The 22,665-nt window shown below is 38.2% G+C and overlaps 3 protein-coding genes across 3 annotated transcripts; 1 reads left to right on the top strand and 2 right to left on the bottom strand.

The window, feature by feature from the left end:
- Nucleotides 1-179: 179 nt before the first annotated feature.
- Nucleotides 180-5,668, bottom strand: zgc:162331 (uncharacterized protein LOC793007 homolog). Its single transcript, XM_043236338.1, has 5 exons — nucleotides 5,151-5,668; nucleotides 2,010-2,201; nucleotides 1,745-1,901; nucleotides 1,480-1,665; nucleotides 180-936 (listed from the first exon to the last, which is right to left on the bottom strand). The coding sequence occupies exons 1-5, from the start codon at nucleotides 5,329-5,331 to the stop codon at nucleotides 723-725; spliced, it is 930 nt and encodes a 309-aa protein (XP_043092273.1). The 5' UTR covers nucleotides 5,332-5,668; the 3' UTR covers nucleotides 180-722.
- A 2,154-nt stretch (nucleotides 5,669-7,822) lies between these two features.
- Nucleotides 7,823-20,831, top strand: slc13a4 (solute carrier family 13 member 4). Its single transcript, XM_043236189.1, has 16 exons — nucleotides 7,823-8,415; nucleotides 12,021-12,149; nucleotides 13,408-13,544; nucleotides 13,637-13,812; nucleotides 13,899-13,959; nucleotides 14,034-14,064; nucleotides 15,090-15,164; nucleotides 15,254-15,441; nucleotides 16,757-16,876; nucleotides 16,952-17,053; nucleotides 17,134-17,235; nucleotides 17,316-17,422; nucleotides 17,504-17,634; nucleotides 18,311-18,472; nucleotides 18,903-19,040; nucleotides 20,170-20,831. The coding sequence occupies exons 1-16, from the start codon at nucleotides 8,296-8,298 to the stop codon at nucleotides 20,305-20,307; spliced, it is 1,917 nt and encodes a 638-aa protein (XP_043092124.1). The 5' UTR covers nucleotides 7,823-8,295; the 3' UTR covers nucleotides 20,308-20,831.
- Nucleotides 20,821-22,401, bottom strand: LOC122342419 (cytochrome c oxidase assembly factor 6 homolog). Its single transcript, XM_043236190.1, has 3 exons — nucleotides 22,241-22,401; nucleotides 21,947-22,105; nucleotides 20,821-21,001 (listed from the first exon to the last, which is right to left on the bottom strand). Exons 2-3 carry the CDS (start codon nucleotides 22,088-22,090, stop codon nucleotides 20,906-20,908), a joined length of 240 nt encoding a protein of 79 aa, XP_043092125.1. The 5' UTR covers nucleotides 22,091-22,105; nucleotides 22,241-22,401; the 3' UTR covers nucleotides 20,821-20,905.
- Between the last annotated feature and the right edge of the window lie 264 nt (nucleotides 22,402-22,665).

Genomic DNA, 22,665 nt, shown 5'->3' with positions numbered 1-22,665 from the left:
CATATTTATTAGGTGACCTACTGTGCATAATAAAAGTAATCAGCTGTTCAGAGCAATACAATTTGTGATTGAACGTTACAAAACATGTTTCATGTTGCAAATAAATGCTGCTCCTTTGAACTTTCTGTTTAGCAAAGAACATGTTTTTTTGTGGACAATAAAAATACAATACACATGGGCAATGATCTTAATCTTTTTATTTGTTATAAACAAAATCAAGTTTTAAGTATAATGTTCATGAGATCCAACATATGTCCGTAACCTGGACAACAGTGTAATTCTGCTACACTTCCATAATATAAAAACATAGAAATATTAAATTGATGCTCTAAGGTGACCTGACACAGTTGCATTTTGCAATTCATGAGTGCAAGTAGTCAAAAACTTTGCCATGAAAATAAAAAGCACTAACTGAAAAAAAAAAGCCTGGAGCAGATCACAGTACCAGCATGAAGTCCTCAGCTTTCCTAATATACCTTTCCTCTCCAGGAAACTAAGTGGGCCTCCTTAGAGTCGCTCGGAAATCTCCTCACATGTGCAACACACTACATGTAACTACATTTGGACACACACCTGGTCCAACATCTAGCTCTAGCTGTGTATCTGTGTGCTTGAGTCCGTCATTTCTCTCGGTTTTCTGAACCCCAGGAGCCGTTGGCATGTAGGGGCTGTAATCCGTCGCCATGGCGACAGTTGTAAAAGTTCTGAATAAAAGTGTGTTTCTATGGCCACAGACGCTGTGGAGCGGCGCTGGGGTACGGAGGCTCGCTGGGGCCTTCTGCGGGCGGAGGGGTGGAGAGGCGGAGGTAGACAGGAGCGCTGGGTGCGCTCGGCACTGTGGGTGTGGGAACCCTCTGCAGCACCACGTGTGGGTACATCTGACTTTCCGTACGGTACAGACCAGGAAGAGGAGCTTTCAGGAGGTTTTCCTGGCTCCTGCGAAACAAACGCACCATTTTTTAAAAAAGAAATGCGTGCTTTTAGTGAGCAAGGGCACATTAAATTGGTCAAAAATAACAGTAAAGACATTTGGAATTTTACAAAAGACTAAAACTAATCAGCATATATATATATATATATATATATATATATAGAGCGAGAGAGAGAGAGAGAGAGGTTTTAAGGGAAATCTAGAATTGTGACCTAGAAATAAAAAATGGCAAGATATAAATACAGAATTGTAAACTATAAAGTCAGAACTCCAAGATATTACCTCAGAACTGCAAGATAAAAATCTATTCATGTGCTAGTGATATTTAAAGATATAAAGCAAAATCAGAATAGTGACAAACGTCCAATTATTAGATTTTAAAATTACAAGACAAAACAAAATGTAAATTTTAAAAAAATTTTGCGATTGAACTTAAAAAAAACTAAACCATAATTCATAAATTTGAAATCAGAATGTTACCGGAAATACATTTTTTCAGTCAAATCTATTCATTTTTTTAATTGAACTCATTACGCTTATCTTCTCACCTCTGATACCCGCGGTTATCGTAACCAGCCAGTCCCCCCACATAGACCGGGCTCTCGGGGGTCAGGTGGGGGTCGAGATGCTGGGAAAGGTTGTAGATTTTAGGTGGTGGAAAAGCTTCCCAGTCTCCTTCATCTCTCTCCAGCCAGCACTCGCTCCTCCAGGACGATTTGTGCTTGTCTCTTGTCCTGGAAAGTCAGAGAACCCATTAGCATCCTCTTTGCCTATTTTAAGCTCCCATGCCTCTTCCTCCCCAGATGTGCACACCTGCCCCGTCCGTCCGTCCGTTCCGCCCTCTCTTTGCTCATGCGCTCCTGCAGACAGCAGATGATGAAGGACACGGACATGGCGAGGATGACGATGCTGCTCACTACCGATGCCAGCACGGCCACTCTCAGTCCGCGGTCCTCCGGTTTAGGAATGGCTACCATGTTCACACAATAGCGCACATTGAAAATCTGGGATTAAACTAGCAGGAGTGCATTTCTTAGGAGTTGTTATCTCTTAAAAAAGAATGTCAGTGAACACAGACCCTCGCAGTCGGGCGGGTAGTTGCTCCACTGAGCGGTGTCGCCTCGCAGCACACAGCTGATCTTCTCGCTGCCCACCAGCTGGTAGCCCTCGAGGCACCAGAACGCCAGAACGGTTCCCACGGACATCCCACCGCCCTTCTCTACGTAGTACGAACCTCGCCGAGGGGGAAGCAGCGACGTGCAGCTCAGGCCTGCAAGCACCAACCGCAGACGGTTAGGAAACGCTAAGAGTGCAACAATACTCATTGCTTATCAAAAATAGAATAAAATACAACTTGTTACAATCGCTTTTTCACGCCGGAGTAGAATAGAATGCCACTTTTCCATGATCCGACTAAATCTAATACATAACAGAATCTGTTATTATCACAGCACTCAATAGAACAGAATAAAAATGCAATATATTTTTTGCTAGCGCTTTTCTTTATTGGACAGAACAGAAAAGTAATCACTTTTTCATTATATATTTTTTTCATAGAATTTCACTGTTACATAACTGGACTAAATTCAAAATAGAATAGAATGAAATGGAATAGAATAGAACTTGTTACTTTTTTCTTGACTGGACTAAATTCACACACACACACACACACACTTTGCCTTGATTGGACTGACTAGAATAGAATGCAACTTGTTGCTATCACTTTAAATAAAACAGAACAGAACAGAATGGCGTTTGTTACTATCACTTATATTTTTTTTTTCATAGAACAAATTGTTTCACTTTTAACTGGACTTAAAACAACAGAATAGTATAGAATAGAATAGAATTTTTATTTGACTAACACACACACATATACACGACACATGGAAGAATAGAATGGAATGCATCTTGTTGCTATCACTTTTTCATCATTGGACTAATGTGAATATATTAGAAGTAAAAAATAACGTCAAAAATGATGTTCACAAGTGAATACGTCCATCACAATGACAGCTTGCGTGTGAGAGAGATGTCCTGGGATTGAGTTAACAGTACTTAGTTATCCTCGAGGGCTGAGATGAAAGCATTTTCCATCAGTAGCCACAGGGCGCTTTCTCTCTCGCTCTATCCCATAATCCACCTCTCCTCCTGTCTCTGTACATTCCCACAGAGGATTCAGCATCTTCTGTGTTCTCCTACCGAGTTTTCATCACGGCTCTGTCCGTCTCCACTGTCAATATACAGTGAAACGGAGCTCATATTGACTGTGCTGGCAGGGTCACTGGATGGTGTTTATTGTTCACACCGGTTCCAGTCCTGCGCCGGTCTCATTAAGCCCGGCTTAACTGGCATGGCAATGCTGTTAGCGTTAAGCAATCCGACTCCATGGCAAAATAAATAAATAACTCAACTGTCAGTTTCTTTTTCTCCCCTCCGTCCCGTCTCACATGCTCCCCGAGGGTCTCACCAGAGAGCTTCTCTTAGAATAGAACAGGATTAAATAAAGCATAGGGCCGCGCATTAAAAATTGATTACCCACAAGTCCCTGCAGCAGAGGAGGCCCGGGATGATGCAGCCTGACCACGGTGCCGCACTGAGACGTTCTCCAGCGGGACGTTCTCCATGCAAGGGACGCTGTGGGATGACTTGGGATTTTTAACTTGTTCACCTCAACAGCTATTCCTGTGTACTCCGGCTTTCTCTGTTTAACACAGTTAAGTAATCCCTTTAAAGCAGTGACGTGAAAGCCTATTCGTGTCACAGGTACACGAGTGACTTGGAGTAAATGCGACGACTTCACATTATTTTGTATACGAAAATGCATCATGCCAGTGTTATGTTAGCACCACTGAGAAGCAATTACAGTTTTCTTTTTAATATTTTGCATTAGACTTTATATTTTGTTTTAAATTAAGGTTTCAGCAGTGTTGCTTTTCATACAGTTTTACTTCATAAACTTAAAATAACCCTGCATTATGAATCATCGAAATTTAATTTTCTCCCAAATTTGTATTACTTTAATCTTTTACTGTATTATTCTTATTTCTTGCATATGTTTTGGTAGGAGTTTTTTTTATGTTATTAATATTATTTTCCTATTAGCGTAATGTTTTAAAAAAGTATTTATTAAGATTAATTAAAGGCATACGAATTACTACCATTGTTTATAAATAATTTACAGTATAAAATGTACACTAAGTATTATTTATAATATTTTTTTTTCATGTGAGAATGAGATTTTTTTTGCATAATATAATTTTATATAAATTCTGTAATGCAATACATTTATTATAATGCATTGCAAAACATGAATGACTAAAAACACGATTTTCCAAAAAACATTTTTTTATTAAATTTAAGGTAGTACCTGTTTATATTTTACAGTAATTACTTTTTACTTTCATTATGTCAGTCAATTTTGAGGGTGAATGCGATAAATTGTCATAGATAAAAGGCCATAAATCTTAACGTCCTTATGCAAACTTCATATTTCTTTTTCTTAATGCAAAATATCACTTCTTCTCCCCTTCTTTCACGACTGAATCCGACCACGCATGTTCTTACCCAGGACAGATGCACTTCGGACTTCCTCGGGCTTGCAGTGCATTGAAAGCCGAAAGCAAGACAAATTCTGTCATGGCCCTCTATTTCAGTTTCAAAGCTGGCACTCCTGTAACGGAACTGACAGACTGCCAACTATCCCACTGCCCGCCATTGCCACGTGGCAAAAAGCATCCTTTGTTTCACCTGAGCAATAAACCTCAAGGTAGCTGGCACCTGAGGAAGCTGTCTTTCCCATCGCAGATACATCGTATATTACCTCCAGGATATCGGAGATCCACAAATCTCTGTCATGCGTATCGACTTCGGCTCGGGAATCGCATCAATAAACTATCTGCAAAGTACTCTCAAAGTATGCATGGCTGGGATATTTTACATGTCCTGTGCAGTTCGGGCTGACCTGAATCGATCTGGTGATTTTATCCGAGCTCTGTTTGTATATAAACCCTTAAGAAGATTTGACATTTTAAAGCCAACACGTGCATTTCACAAGTGCGTGCGTTTTAATATACTGCAAACGCGTGCTCTTTCTGAAAAAAGTTATGCAAACGAAAAAACATGCAGTTAAGAACACATGTGAAAACTTTTTACATGCATTTGACAGTTATGGCATAGCGCTGTATGATGACATGCGTTCTTTATATGATTACCAGACCTGTATAGTTGCTCGGAGGCGCCTCAGTTCTGTTCGTCCCCGTCTCGGGGGCAGGTGGAGTGCTGCGATGAAATATGGGACTGACCGAGGACCCATCGTGCGGCGTAAAGGACCAAGCCGAGCTCCACGTCGCAGACCACAGCAGGAAGCCCCAGGTGAGGCGGCTCTCCTTCAGAGCCATCGAGGTCTGGGCTTAAATGACACGGAAAGCGTGAATGTCAGTCGTTCATGTCCGCTGGTCCTTGGCGTCTCCAGAAACACTCCTGCGCTTCGGCAGCCCAGGGAGAGAGAGAGAGATGAGGGAGTTAGTCTGACTCTCTCTGCTGTGTGTTTGTCCTCTCTCTCTCTCTCTCTCTCTCTCTCTCTCTCTCTCTCTCTCTCTCTCTCTGCTGCAGCTCCTCTCGCTGCTGATCATGAGCCGCTTGCGTAACGCGACGCACGCTTTCTGCAGTCACTCACACATCCTCCTGTACATGTGCGCTGCTCTCTCTCTCTCTCTCTCTCTCTCTCTCTCTCTCTCTCTCTCTCTCTCCCCCACGTGATTACAAGACCGGCACATTAGTTGTAAATAATTATTAAGCCTAACCCTCCTCCGAACTAAAATTCCAGTTGCGTCATATTTTTTACAACGCGTGATTATTTTTGGTTTGGTATAAAATAAGCAGTGCTGTCAAACGATGCAAGATAAAACATTTTGTCTATGCAATATATTTGTGTGCATTTTTGTACATTTATTCATTTACAACTTATTCCTGTGATTTAAAGCTAAATTCTGCAACATTACTCCAGTCTCCAGCGTCACATGATCCGTCAGAAATCATTCTAATATACACATTTATTATGTCTTTTTATTATTACCAATGCTGACAGCTGTCACTCCATATATATATATATATATATATATATATATATATATATATATATATATATATATATTAAACTAATTTAATAATAATACTTTATTACACATATGATAAATGTTGCATAATTGTATAGTTACATTTTATGATATAATTACATATTCCAATTTTTGTTCTCAATTCCAACAAACAGCTGCCCACGTGTGTCCCTTGACCTGACCCCCAAAAAAGTATAAGTCTTTTGGCTGATTTAAGGTTGATTTATTTATTCATGACGCCATTTTCATATATGCCTTAAGCTCTCCGTTTCTAATCAAACATCGAGTCACTTGAAGTCGTCCATTGATTGATCGGTTGATTTAAAGCGAGTTCAGTCAAAAAGCATCAATTCAGCAGCTTTATTCATCCGTTTATTCTTTAGTCTTTGTTGCGCCATCAATGCAACAGACGCCTCTCTCCGGCTGACAGAGACGTCTCCGCGATGCCGTGACCCCGCTGAGACGAAAACAATCAGACTCTCATGTCCCACACTAACTCCGAGTTCTTCAGCACGACTAACAGATCGTTCCGTTGATTAATCAAACGCCTCGGCCCGTCTTTTAATTCCCTGTAATGCTTCTAGATCCTCGGCCGCGCACATAGCGCCATATAAACCCGATCTTAATGGCTCCTCTCGCCCCATCAAACCCTTTTAACGCTGTCCAAGAGGAGGACGGCACTTAATCTTCAGCATTGTGTCACGGAGAACGCGGTCTTTACGCGGCCGTTCTCCTGACATTCATCCCCCGCTAAAACCTTAAAGAGCTTTGCAGGTAACTTAGGCAACATCGATTAGGTTACGCAACCGTTTACCGACCGCGCGGAGAGCAGAGCGACGATTCAGACGCGTGTCGAACATGTAACGTGATTACACGACAGAATAAAAGTCCGCCGAAAGCGCCACGGCGCGAGCGAACAAAGCCTCGCTTTAGTGCGGCATTTTCTCAGATTACGTTTTGTCGCTCAGAAAGAAATTACAAAGACTTAAAGCACGTTGCACAACCGAAAAGAGGCAGGTAGAGATGTTTAGTCCTTGTTTAAGGCACAGACTTTAAAGCTAATTCTACTTGAAAAGTGCCAAATCAGTGGGATTGCTCCGTCCTCCACTAGGTGGCGTGTTTTGCACATTATTTTCAAATGTACAGGACTGGTTGAACGTTCAGACTGATTTAGTTTAGTGTTTTTTCTTGTACGGGAGAAGAATAGGCTAGATGCGTATTACCCGAAATTGGACATTTTCTACAATATTATATTGTTCATATTTATAATTCACATTGGCTTTAAACCCTATTGACAGAAAGCCTAACGTTTGCCAGTGGACATCCGTTCTTTCGTTCTTTCTTTCTGGGAAGCGCACCCGTGAACTCCAATACTGCGCGTCAGGGCGCGCGTCGTAAAGATGCGCGTAACGTTTGTTCATAGTCCTGTTGATTGTAGTTGGCACAGTCAGCACTATCATGCTAAAATAAAAAAAAATAAAACAGTGCCATGATATAGGCTGTGGGTTTAATGTGATCTTTCGATCCTCTGCTCTTTGATTCCTGACAGTCTCAGCAGCGCGTTCTCTGATCTCCGTTGGGTTTATTCTGAGAAACCGACGCCGTTGCATCTAAACGGTTCAATTTGGCTCGCGAGCATCTCGACCCCTCGACCCCACGTCCATTCATAACTCCACTCATTCACCTCTGATTGGTCCGGCTCAAACTGGGAGGAGATACGGCTAGATTAAAGTAAAAATTAGCTTTACCGCGTACTCATACATTTCACCTTCATCTTAGGCGAGGGTTTATAGCGCACGCGGAAAATAAGTTCATCAAGAGGACGGTTCGTGCACGCTTACGCGCGACTGGTGACATTTTGCAGTATAAACAAACAAATAAATAGATGAATAAGAAAGCATGGCGAATCAGAAATAGACGCATTTACAGGTGGAGACGCAAAAGAGCCACCGGTGTCCTTTTCATCAATACACCCTGAAATCCTATAAGAGGGCCTGCGGTCACTCCTGGATGGACTAGAAGGACTACAGCCTCATTCAAACAGGAACCAAAGAGAAAAACTGCGCTCTCAGTTCATGCAAACTCTCCCGAGAAGACGCGAAGCGCGTAAAACGCACGGAAAGGGAAACCTGACAAGAAGAAGTTAATACAAAAGTCATTAAAAAAAAGCTGAAGGGGGAGTAAAGCAAACTTCTCGAAGACAACTTCTTGGACTTCTCAGAGCTGAAGTGAACAAAGCGTTCTCCCATGAGGCTGGAAGGTGCCAGAATGGACTTGATCAAAAAAATATGGACGGCTAGGAAACTCATTCTCGTGGTGATGATTCCTTTATCGCTGCTGCCTCTGCCTCTCATCCACCCGTGCAGTGTAAGTAGAGCCTCAGTCATTTCCACGAGCGCACACTGCGCGCGCTTTTACGCGCTGCTTGCCTTTGGGCACGAGCGCCGCACGGTGCGTTTAAATGCGTTTGATTTAAAGTTGATCAGCCTTTACGTGGTTTTATGTAGATTTTGATCACTTTATTACACAAATAATCTGTATAAAGTGTGCGCAAACATAAATACGGTGCCGTTTAGGGGCAGACAGGTAGGTTAAACCGCGTAATGGCTTTAACGTGATAACCGTGATATGGCTAATTATGAATTGATCGTTGCCTCCCGCGACCTGTCACCTAATTGGTCGCGATCCAGGTGCGCTTTTAGAGCGCGTCGCGCGACCGTGCCGTGACGCTCATGCGCGCTGATGTTCTGATGGCAATTGTTTGTTTGAAACATCTGCAGGTTTTACAGATGTTGTTTGTTTGCGTAGCAACTGGGATCTCAGATTCAGTCCAACATCAGCAAAGCCCGCAGAGAGGCGTTGCGCTTATCTGACCGGAGACGCCATCTTGAATGCTCCAAAAAAAAAAAAAAAAAAAAAAGTTTTAGTGAATTGCGTGTTTCTACCGCGCGCGCGCGCCATTCTTACGCAAAATGAGATTACGAGAACAAACCGCTTAAAGACTTAGATTTCTGTTTTTTTCTTCTTTATTTTCAAATACAATTCGGAGCGTTTATTTGTAGTAAAATCAACTAGTTCTGGGAGTAAACCTACACGGTTTTGGCGATGCATACCCCCCAAAAAACAAAAAAACTATTGTCATCACAATATATTTAATAGATGAGGATGACACGGTTGCGACAGCACTATATAATATAGTAATAGTATTATTATAATAGTTTTAAATAAAACTACTTTTGAAAAATGTGTGGTATAATGACGTCATATTAATTAATTAATCGCATGGATTAGTTGCATTTATAATACATCTTTTATATTTAAATAATTAAACTAATTAAATGAATGAATGAATGAATAAATAAGCATCAAAGTAACGCACTTATGCGTCAATAAAAATAACCTAACAAAAATGCTAATAATTAAATAAAATGACGGCAAGTAGAACGTAATGCTCGCGACTGCTAATATTTATTTACCCCACTTCTGAAAATAAAATCCCAAAGCTCACACATTATAATGTGATCAGACCCGTGATTCAGATCGATCTAAACAGCAGAAGTCAATGCAGGCAAATGTGGAAACAGGAAACGCCGTTATCTTCTGCCCCGACAGCTTTTTTTTGCAAACCCAAAACATGTTCAGAAGATTAGATCACTCGCACGGGTTTGCTTATCTGTCTCTGATAGCACTTTTCATCAAGAGTCAGAAATAAAGGGTGGACTAATCCCATCTCACACAAAACAATCATGCAACCAAAGCCCTGCGGGGGGGAAGCTCCGAGCAGCAGAGGATCCTTTCAATGCTTTTCCAAACAATGTTGCTCGACGCCTAGCCATCTAATGATCAATTAGAGGAAATCATCAGTTTCCTTTACCGTCAGCGCCCCATCGGACCTTCTAAGAGAAATCGGCCCGGGTTTCTTGAGCAATGACGAGATTAGAGCAGAACAAAAGCAATGTGCCAACGGAGCCTTAATCTGCGGTGTGCCACATAACTGATGGCCTTTGGGCGCTAATGAGAGTTTATGAACACAAGAGCACGCTGAGGGATAATCAGCTTCGAAAGGACTGCTGGGAGACAGAGGAAAGGCCGAAAACAGAGACAAGAGCTCGTGCTAAATCATACTGAATGATAATCTAAGGTCTTATTGGTCAGCATTAGTAATGCCTTCAGTGCACTGAAATGTTGCTGTGGAAGTTAATGACGTAGAAATATGCATACAAAAGTTAGTGTAGAAATCATTTTCACTCCGTAAAGATAATACACAGATAATTACAAGCAATACATTAAATTAAACAAGCAATTTGGAATTAGAAAATATGAAAACGTATTTTTCTTTTGGGGAAAATATACTACTCTTTTTTTATTTTATTAAAAAATGACAGTGATTTTTTTTACAGTATTGTTAACATTGGTTAAAGTGCAGTTGTTCATCGGTAGGTCTATTAAATAATATTAGCAGGTAAAACTTTTGATTTGAATATATTTATTATGTTAGAATTAGTGTATGCAAATATTTAATATTGCATTTTTCATTAATATTTCATTTGAACTAACTTAGTAATGTTACGTAAACAAATGGAACATTATTGCAAAATGTTACAATGAAACGCGATATAAAATGATTTATTGTTTTGACGTTATTGAAATAGATTGTACAAGAAAATGCAAGTCTTTTTTGTTTGCAGTCTCACTCCTTTGTATTTTTATTCATTATTTATTGGCGAAATGTATTTCCAATTTCTGACTGCCAGTGTTTTTCAGTGTAGGAAGAAATAAACACTAAAGAAACACATCAGATGCAAAATGAATATAGCCCTTATGTAATATTTAATATCTATTGGGCGTATTTCTATCAATAATTATAAAACGTCAGCGCCTCCTCTTTAGCCTGATGTATTTATAATGTCTGGAACGTGTGAACGAGTATTAACTTTGCTTGGCTCTGCCTGTTATAAAACCTGATTAATTATGAAATATGAGGGGCCTGACAAATGCTGGTTCAGCCTAATCTCCACATGCAGACTTCACACGGCCGAGGTGATTCATATTTGTGTTTGTTGTTCGCTGGACCCACGTGAAGTGTTGTGCACCCAGGTCCAAATATTTGGCAGGGCAAACCGGATTTGGATTTTTGGTCCTGATTTGCGAACCCACGCACATGCTTTCCTGCTGTTTTGCTTATAATTAGAGTCATGATTTGGTTCAAGTAATGCTTCTCTCCTGCGCTTCAGATCTTCTGTTTATACTGTATTTGTAGATGTCCATTCAGTCAGCTCTCAATCAGAGATTTTATTACTGTTTCTTAGATGGACACATAATATAAAACAGTTCAGACAGTACAAAAAGCATGCTGACTCAGACTTTAACACACACACACACACACACACACACATATATTTTTAAAAATGAACTCTAGAACTGGGAATATATATATATATATATATATATATATATATATATATATATATATATATATATATATATATATATATATTCCCATTGCTGTCAATTGATTAATAAAGATTAATCACATCCAAAATAAAAGTTTGTTTACACAATTCTGTAAAATTTATGGTGAAAAACTGGTATAATATATAACTATTATATTTCATATATTGTGTTTGTCTCTATATATTGCAAATTGTAAATACATAAAATAACACCATGTGAACGTGTACACCGTGAAAAATATAATAAATATTATTTCACAATATTCAATTATTAAATTAGATATTATTAAATTATAATATTACATTTCACCATTATATATTGCAATATTGCATTTCTGTACACAAATGATGTGTGTGATGCATAACGCATGCAACACAAATTTACTATTGAAAGTCAGCATGTGGTTAAAATGCAATTGTAAATAAATGAAAGAAGATTATATATATATATATATATATATATATATATATATAGTGATGTGTATAGGCATTATGTATGTGCTGATGTTGTGTGTGCAGGAGTCGTCGTGTGCGTACGTCCTGATCGTGACGGCGGTGTACTGGGTCTCTGAAGCTGTCCCGCTGGGAGCCGCCGCGCTCGTCCCGGCCTTCCTCTACCCGCTGTTCGGGGTCCTCAAGTCCAGCGAGGTGAGAGATCCTCTCTGTGCAGAAGGAGAGAAGTGGAACACTGCAGGTTCGATGTTTAACTCACATAAACAGCGGGTCTGTTTTCTGGGGTAAATATCTGACCTCGAGTTTCATGGTATGAGGCGTCTACGGGCGATAATGTCAGCGTTTTAGTTCGGTCGAGCTTTTGCTGATCGTTCATTTGCTCCGGCCTGTAAACTGCCAAGATATTATGTAAAAGAAAATGCTGCATCATGTGACTAAATCCCATTGACAAACTCGACAAAGCGAGCTGTTATCTTAAATACTGTAATCGTGTTTGGCAAGTATTCTCCTTTTTACGTAATCTTTTTTTGCTGATTGAAGGGATTTTGGGTTGGAGATAAATATATATGTTTGCGTGGTTTTGTATATGTTTGTTCACGTCACGTTACTTTAGCGAAATTCGGCTTTGCGTACATTTTAAAATCTATTCAGTTGGAAAACAGTTATTTTTACTTGGAATATTTTTAATTTTTTACTATTGGGCAGTATCAAAAATGCAAAACAAACATACAAAAAAAAGGAAAAAACTGCACCAATATATATAGCAATATATATTGCCAAAAATACATTTTATAGGAAAAAGATTTTTCTTTTATGTCAAAAATCATTTAGTAAAAATCATGAAGATATTTAGTCAAATTGTAAATCCTACTGTAAATATATTAAAACTTTATTTTTCTTTAGTAATATGCACTGCTAAGAATTGTTAAAATGTTTCTTGTCATGATTAGAATGTTATTAAAATATATATCTATGATTTTAATATATATATATAATATAATATTATTACTCTCAAATGATTAATCATATTCAAAATAAGCTTTTGTTTATATAAATAATGTATATGTACTTTGTACAATAATTATGTCTATATAAATACACACACATACAGTATATATTTTGAAAATGTTTATACATTTATCTTTTCACTATTATACATTTTCGCATTATTATATTTTATATTATATATAAATATATTTCATCATATATTTTTTATATTTCAACATATTTTTGTAAATATATGGATGCATGTTTTTGCATTTATTTATACATAATAAATATATACAGTATATACACATTTATCATATTAAATAAATAAATACACAAAAAAAAAAAAAAAAAAAAAAAAAAAAATATATATATATATATATATATATATATATATATATATATATATATATATCACAGAAGTTGTGAGAAGTGAGAAGTAACTGTGTTTTAACTGTGTTTTCAGGTGGCCTCGGAGTATTTTAAGGACACCACTCTGTTGCTGATGGGGGTGATCTGTCTGGCCGCCTCCATTGAAAAGTGGAACCTGCATAAACGCATCGCTCTACGCATGGTCATGATCGCCGGGGCCAAACCTGGCATGTAAGCGTTCAGCCGTTTGATCACACACACACACACACACACACACTGCCGTAGATGGGCTTCATGAGCCGCTGTGCTCTGTTGTGTTGCAGGCTTGTGTTGGGCTTCATGTGTTGCACGGTGTTCCTCTCCATGTGGCTGAGCAACACCTCCACCACGGCCATGGTGATGCCCATCGCTGAAGCCGTTCTCCAGCAGCTCATCTGCACCGGCATCGCGGACTCGCTCGAGGACTCGCTGACCGTGGACACGCAGGACGAGGACAGCGGTGAGACAGAGCGGGCCTCTCAGAAGCTCTGCATGCTGCCTGCTTAGCATTAGCTCTCTTTTTGAACGTTTTTTGCTCTTCGACAGACAAAGAGGAAAACCAAGAATCGAGCAAGAATCACCTTGAGCTGCTGGACCGCAAGCACAAGTAAGATACGGTCGATATTAAATGACATCTCTTCAGCAAGCCTATTAATAGCAATTTCTCTTTGTTTTTTGCAGCGAAAAACATCACGTCTGTATGCTGAGTGAGGTAAGACGCGATCTTATTGTTTATCAATAAATAAGAAGATAAGGAGGATTATGGTTAAAACAACTGAAAAAAAAAACGACTAAAATGTTATATATATAGATAGATACATTTCTTATATGGCTTATTGTAGTTTACTAAAACTAAAGCATTTTAAACAGTTTTACATTAAATAAAATAAACCTTAACTGAAATAAAATAATATATATAAAAAATTTAATTGCCAAAGCGACTGTTTTCATTAGGTTTATTTTGATGCATTAAAATAATTGCAATTAAATGAAAATATATATTTAAAGAAAAACTAATAAAAATACCAAAAATTAACAGAAAACAATATAATAATAAATATGAGCAAAAATGATATTAGTAAAACAATATTTACTGTCATAAAATATAATATACGGTAGATTTTTTTTAGATCAGTGAATGTGCATGTATATATGCACACAAATATATGTTATGAACTCATCATGATTCTTCTGTTTTTATTCAGCTATTATTAGCCTTTATAAAACATTTACCGAGTCACACCGCTTTAATCCCAGTAAACATGTATCCAAATATTATCAAAAATATTTCTAAATAAATACAGCAATGCATTTCCTTGCCACCCTAAGATGTTTCTGATGTGTAACTCAAGCTGTTAAAAACTCTCCTTTCTTAAAGGAACAGTACGCCCCAAAACAAGGGAGACACATACACAAAGGGAGATATTTTGAAAAAAGTTTACTATGGGAGTCAGTGGTGACCCTATTGTTTTGAGAACAAACATATTCATACAGGTTTGGGACTACTCGAGGGCCTAAATGAGGACAGAATTATTTTTGGGTGAACTGTTCCTTTAAGATGCCAGGTATATATTCCGAGTATAATACACTTTAGTAAATTTTTTTGTCTATATACACTTTGTAACCAAAAAACCCCATAAATAAACAAACTAAACACACATATATCAATACAGAACATGACTTTTGTTGTAAGTTAAGTCCATTTGTTTAAATAGTTTTTTTTTTTATACTCCGTAGGAGTTGAACGGTCTGACATTAAAGCCTGGTTTCGGTCCAGAGTTTTGTAAAGATTCGAACGGATATCTGCCTGAGGTGAGCCCCTCCGCTAGCCGACAACGTCTCGGCGCAGTCTGCTTCTTCCGTCTTTCTGAAACCCTTTATCCCGTTTGTTCCCGAACAAGGCTCCGATCAGCATCCCCGCTCCGGCCAAGAAGCCCAAGATCCGGCGGGACTCGCTGTACCCCACCAAGAGGGACCACATGATCTGCAAGTGCCTGTCTCTGAGCATCACGTACGCAGCCACCATCGGAGGCCTCATCACCATCACCGGCACCTCCACCAACCTCATCTTCGCCGAGCAATTCAACAAGTATAAGAGCCGCTTTCAGAACGCGCCGGGATTTGTTTAAGCGCCCGTTTCAATCCGCTCAATCTCATTTCCTGACGCTAAGCGCGGAAAAATAACCCTTTCCTTTGTGCAACTTTTCTTGGGCAAAGGTGACTGTATGCTATGACCCGGTTTGACTGATGTAAAGATATAAATTACGGTGAAAAGCTGGGCATTTAGTAGGTCAGGGGGGGTTTGTATTGACGCTCCTTTCATCCTTTCACAGCTGTTGTAGTCTGTGCTGATATCGTTCCAGAAGTAATCAATGGGAAGCGCTAATTGGCTTAAAATGGGTCAGCGAGAACTTGGTATCTTCGGTATCTTCTCCAGGTTCTTCTTGAACGCTGTGCAAACAGAACCTTGTCCTTTTCTTCCACACTGGAATCGATCTGACCCCGAACGCAGGGCGCTGAGCTGAGATTGAGCTTTCGTGTTATTTATGTATAAAAATCAAGTTTTTAACGACTGTGTCAAATTCAACATGTAACCGCATTCATAACCCATTTCACTTCCATAATGTGACATGTTTCAGAGCGAAGCATTTTTTTGGTAAATATTAACCAGAAACACTCTTATATATACACTTTTATACATTGGGAATGCAAAAACAATAGCCTTTTCTTGTCATGTTAAAAATACTGGTGACGTCAGCTGAAAGAAAAAGTCATTTTTTAATCTATTTTTTATTTTATTATTTTTTATATTTAAATGTATTTACATTTCAATGCTTTTATTTAATACAATTTTTAATTTAACATTACTTCATATTTATTGTAAAATAAACTATGTTATTAATTATATATTTAATATATTTAATTTAGTATTTATTCTAATATAAATATGAATTGTAATGTTTATTTTTTTATTTATTATATACGGATACTATAATAGAATAAAATGCATTTCGTCTTTAAAAATCATTTTAATTATACAAACACTGTAAAAAAATATTGTTACAATCAGCCAAAAGAATTTTTCATATTTTTTTATTTAAATAATGTAAAATATCTACAAATTTATATACCTGTTTAGATTTTAATCATATTTATATTTTTTTATTCATTTATTTATTTATTATTTTATATAAATATTTATAATATCATTTAATATAAGTAATAAAACATAATAAAATATTTTTTTTTTATATACATTTGACGTGTATTGATGTAATAATGCACTGATTTTTTAATCTATACAAACTAAATGAATGTTTCAGTTAGTAGTTAGTATCTAAATCTGATTCATCCACGTATCCAAGTGTTTTTTTCTGAGCTCTGCTATGAACCGTCTGTTTCAGTCGTTACCCTGAAGCTAAAGTCATCAACTTTGGCACGTGGTTCATCTTCAGTCTGCCCATCGCTCTGATCATGCTGCTGCTCACCTGGATCTGGCTGCACTTTCTCTTCCTGGGATGCAAGTAAGACAAAACAGACGCTTTGGTCTTGAAATGATTTCGTCGTCTCGCTAAACTCGCGCTGTTACCTCCTCGCAGTTTCAGAGAGACTTGCTCTCTCAGCAAGAAACGCAAAACCAGGCGAGAAATCCTCTCGGAGAAGCGCATCCATGAGGAGTACCAAAAACTCGGCCCCATCAGGTACGAGAAACGTCGGGTTCGGAAACCGATTCGCGTTTTCATTGAGACTGTATTTTGATGTTGATTTGTCCGCTGCGCAGCTATCCTGAAGTGGTGACGGGCATCTTCTTCGTCCTGATGACCGTGCTTTGGTTCACCAGGGAGCCGGGCTTTGTCCCCGGCTGGACGTCGCTGTTCGAAAAGTACACGAACCTCTCGCTTTAACCCTTTTTCTAAAACACATGCACACACATTATAATAATAATAACAATGCGTCCCGCAGGAAGGGCTACAGGACTGATGCCACGGTGTCGGTGCTGCTGGGATTCCTCCTCTTCCTCATCCCGGCTCGAAAGCCCTGGCCATCTGCGTTCTCCAGCGAGAGCAAAGGTCAGATCCCCGCAGGCTCTTCGGCGGGCTCCGGGACACGGAGGACGCTCCGACACCCCGCTGACCCTCTTCTCTGTGCAGGTGATGAAGACGAGGAGGAGGAAGAGGATCCTCTGGCTCCGATGATCACGTGGAAGGACTTCCAGAGACTGATGCCGTGGGAGATTGTTATTCTGGTTGGAGGAGGATATGCGCTGGCTGCTGGCTGCAAGGTCATTAAAAACACTAATTCTTGTTTGACTGCACAAATATATATATATATATATATATATATATATATATATGACGGTAATATTTGTTGGACATTATCCTAATTTGTATCCAAAATGTGGTTACTTTTTATAAAAATACTGTCAAGCTCAGTTTCTATAGTCTCACTTTATTCATTTCAGTTCAACATGATCTTTAACGCAACGTTTATTTTTATTTATAATTCTATTTTGATATCACAGCGCAATGCAACCCGAACACTCTTTGCAAAGTTAACATTGGAAAACACTGGATATTTATTAATTCCACTGCATAAAAACATCACGCAACTAGTACGATTTTTAATAATCGCAGTTAAGGAGCGTGATCGCATTACATCAGAACTCTTAAAAGTCTTTAAAACAACAACAAAAATTGATTTACACACAAAAAGATTGTACATTTATCACTTTATTTGCCAATAGAAGAAAATGTATCTCTATATGTCATTGCATTGCATCTTTGTGTACATTAAGTTGCAATTTTGTACATTTAAATTATATTTAAGTGTAATGTCACATAACATGCTGTGAATAAAATTGTAAGTTATGTTGAAACGAGTTTACTGTAAAGTATGGCAAAATATGAAAACATTTTAAATGGAAAAACATGTAATGTTGGTGTCGTGTCTGCGCTCAGGTGTCGGGTCTGTCCATGTGGATCGGCCGGCAGCTGGAGCCGATGAGCGGTCTTCCTCCGTGGGCCGTGACGCTGCTGGCCTGTCTCCTGGTGTCCGCCGACACCGAGTTCGCCAGCAACCCTGCTACGCTCACTGTGTTCCTGCCCATCCTCTCAGCCCTGGTCAGCCGACACACACACACACACAGCTTTAGAGTACAGAGTACAGAGATGTTCTTGAGAGTCGAGGAGCTCTGCTTCGAATCCTCTTCAACAAAACAGTTCAAACCTGTGTGAAAGGAAGCTGATGTTGAACCTGTGTCTCAGCTCCACTTAGTGGAAACGTACAGTAAAAACTACGTTGCGCAAAAAGTGCACAGAGCTACATGTTTTCACAAGACCAGGTTGTTTAATATTGTACAAACCATATTTTCTATCCTATTACCCATATAGATCGTGTAAAAAAAAACTTCAATCTGCATGATTTCCTAAAAATGTACTTATTCTCCTCTTGGGGACATTCGGTCCCCATGACATGATAAACAGCAGACACACACACACACACACAGATGGAGGTGTTATTGTTATCATTATTGTCTCCCTTGTCTCTCAGTCTGAGACGCTGCACATCAACCCTCTGCACACACTCATCCCCGCCACCATGTGTGTGTCCTTCGGCGTCATGCTGCCGGTCGGAAACCCGCCGAACGCCATCGTCTTCAGCTACGGACACGTGCAGATCAGTGACATGGTACGACTCAACATTAGCCTGTTACATCAGGCCTGTCCCGTCTCACAGCTGCGCCGGGAACACCGGGACATTTTGTTTTTCTTAAGCGCGCTAAGGGTGAAACAGGCGCCTGGTCCGCTTCCAAAAGTACATTTGCTCATGATTTCAAACAAACAATGCAGTTCAAGAAATACCTTGTGCTAATTGAATTAACTATCAACTATATTTCAGCACACCATTAGGTCTTCAGAAAGGTGACAGGGCTAGGATTAATTAGGAGTCCAGCTTGCATGTGGTTTTAATATGGAAAAACTACAAGATGCTCCCTTAAAAGAATAATTGAATGAAATCATTGTTCGTTTCAATGCCATTTTAACACAGATGATATTTTATGCTAATAAATATTACACAACTTGATCAAAAATGAATAGGAAAAAAAAATCTGAGACAGTAGCTTGTCTTGAAAAGACTTTTTTTTTTTTTTTTAACTTTTATTTATTTATGTATTCATTTTTATTTTATTTTATTTTTTGCTCTTTTTTTCTCTTAAATAAAATATAATTTATTATATTAGAAACACGGAGCGGTAAAATGAATAAATAAGCAATATATAAATTGTGTTTTGAAAAAAGGTTTTTTTATTTTAAAACAAAATCTATATCATCTAAAATGAGAAAATATTTGATTGCAATTATTTACAAATATACTTTAAGTTTTAATGATAATTAAAAAATTTAATATTTTACCATATTACATGTTATGACATTTATATTGTGGAAAAATACAGGGCAAAAACGGCAATTCACGTTAAAAGAAATACAATAAAATAAATAGCTGGCTTTTGACAACGTGTTTTGAAAAACTACTAAAATCTGCATCAGCTAAAAGGGGAAAATTGTATTAAATATTTCATTATTTTTCAAGATAAACTTATTTTTACCCAAATCTATAATCTAAAAATTATATTATATTAAAACGTGTGTATTTTGTGAACATGCAAACCAAAAAAAAAAATGCTGAAAGAAATAGAAAATATTTTTTTGATACCGTTTCAATGCTTATATTTACTGATCTCACTTCCTAGGGACTTACACGGTATTCGCATTTCCAGTATTGTTGGTGTGTGACGATGCCTGCTGATGTGTTTCAGGTGAAGGCTGGTTTTGGAGTGAATCTGATCGGGGTTTTCGTGGTGATGCTGGCCATCATGACGTGGGGCGAGCCGCTCTTCCACCTGAGCGAGTTTCCCGGCTGGGCGCTGATGCCCAACGTCACGGGCAGCTTGTAGCTGCGTTTGCTCGAGGACACTGCGCATGCACCGAAGGAGGCACATACACGCGATTAAGGCCTTATTTTTTTTTTTTACATCCGTGGAGTACGAGGACGTCCGTTGGAGGATGCAGAACTGCTCACCGGGACCGAACGAACAGCGCGACCGGCGGAAACCATTCTATATATCAAAGCATTAGATGTAGCTTAACGTCTCTCCGGAGTTTACGTGCCTGCAAAACACAATCGGCGATGTTTGTGCGAACGCTTTTATTTTCCCGACGTCTAACAAATGCGGCGACGCATTCGCGCGGTTTACCGGAGAGGTTCGAGGGAGGTCGCGCATCGGACGAAAGGCGCTGCTTAGTATCTAACATCTTGGTTGTGGAAGATCGTTTCGAAATCGTAAACCGCTGACCGTTGTACATACAGCAAACTAACATTTTGTTACCGTCGGCAGAGAATCGTTGTAATATGTTCTGTGATCCGTTTCTTTCACCTGACGTCTCTGAAAACATAATAAAACACTGTATTTTTGGGTCATTCGTTTATTTTGCTTTTCAGACACATCACGCCGAAGCTCCACACAGAGTCCAGCCTTTTATTTTATATTACGTCTATAATTTTGAGGCCCCTTCTGTTGGCTCGTAGCCCTCATTCTGGAGTTTCTCCTTGTACTTTAAGAAGTCCCTCCGCTTGGCGAAATACTTCACCTGCGAACAAATCACAAAACTCAGTTTATTCATTGATCAATTCAGCGGAACATTTCTAAAAAGGCGTGCAGGACTGTATTAAATGTGCACTTCAAATCCTAAACTATATTTTTAAAACGCTGTTCTTGTAGATAATATATTACTACAATAAAAAAGACTTAGAGACACTTGCATGAAAAGTGATCAGTTGTTTATTATATATATATATATATATATATATATATATATATATATATATATATATAAAAGATGCTGATGCTAACAAAACTTGATAAAAACTAAGAAAAGATCAAAAAGATAGTAGTTTGTATTTAAGTTATTTTTATTTGATTTGTTTTTTTCATTAACCACTTTAAAAAGGGGGAAAATACTAAGACAGTTTCAATAAAATATTATTTTACACACAAATAATTACAAAAATTATTTCCTTAATGCCAGTTATATATTATTCTACATAATATATTATTTTATTATTATATTATTAAAAATGTGAAAATGCACAGCCTAGTCACGTTGAAATATTTTTATAAAATAAATTAAAAAGCTGGGTTTTTGATAATGTTTTAAAAACCTACCAAACATAATAAAATCCTGAATTACATTATTAATAAGATGTGTATTTTTCTAAAGCATTACATTTTTTTCCATTTAAATTTTTTACCATACTTTACAGTAAACGCGTTTCAACATAACTTTTATTCACAGCATGTTATGTGATATTACACTTAAATATAATTTAAATGTACAAAATTGCAACTTAATTTTCACAAAGATGCAATGCAATGACATATAGAGATATATTTTCTTCTATTGGCAAATAAAGTGATATTTTGCAGCCTGTAAATCAATTTTTTTGTTGTTTTAAAGACTTTTAAATAAGCTATTCACAAAGCTGCAGGAAGTCTCAATCATGCATGACAGCAGGTGCCAGGACTACGGACTGACCCACTGGGCAGGACACCTGGCTTCAATCTCTCGCTGGTGTTTCTCACAGGCAGATGTTTGGTCTTGATGGTCGTCTAGACACCTCCAGAGCTCGTCCCTGGCGTCCCAGCAGGCTTTGCGTTCGCTGGCGTTAGGAGCGCTCATCTCTTCACGGTCTGTCTGCAGGTTTGTCGACAACCGCAATAGAAATCACGTGTTTACATGTTACTTAAATGAATAAAATCTATACTTAGCACACGATGTTATTTAGCTCACAGCGCAGCTCTGTGAAAGAATACTATTTTAATCGCTTACCAAAGACGGTTCATCACTTCGCGTACTTGCTGTAATAGTTATTAAACGAATAAGTGTTAATAAGTCATATTCAAAAGGGCAAAGAGCCCCAAGGACGCGTTCATCGTGTAGGAGGTAAGGCAATTTAACGTGTCGCCGTTTGATGACGCAAGCGGTTGCGTAAAATGTAGTTCTTTCAGTGACCGCTGGATGGGGCGCTCGAACCACTTCAGTTCAGTTTATTACTTTAAATTATGGTTTTAATATATTTGCAGGTATTAAAATAATGAAAATAAGTTATCATTTTAATGTAGTTTGATGTACTAAAATAACTAAAACTAGAAAAAAATACATAAGAAACTATTCAGATAAATATTGTTTTAGTTTAACTATTTTATTTTAATAATGCACTAACTAAAACTGAAAAAATAGACATATAAATATTA

The sequence above is a fragment of the Puntigrus tetrazona genome, chromosome 4, assembly GCF_018831695.1.
Source record: "Puntigrus tetrazona isolate hp1 chromosome 4, ASM1883169v1, whole genome shotgun sequence".
Lineage (NCBI taxonomy): Eukaryota > Metazoa > Chordata > Actinopteri > Cypriniformes > Cyprinidae > Puntigrus > Puntigrus tetrazona.
Note: the sequence above shows the minus strand (reverse complement) of the source record. Positions and strands in the feature narration are given on the sequence as shown.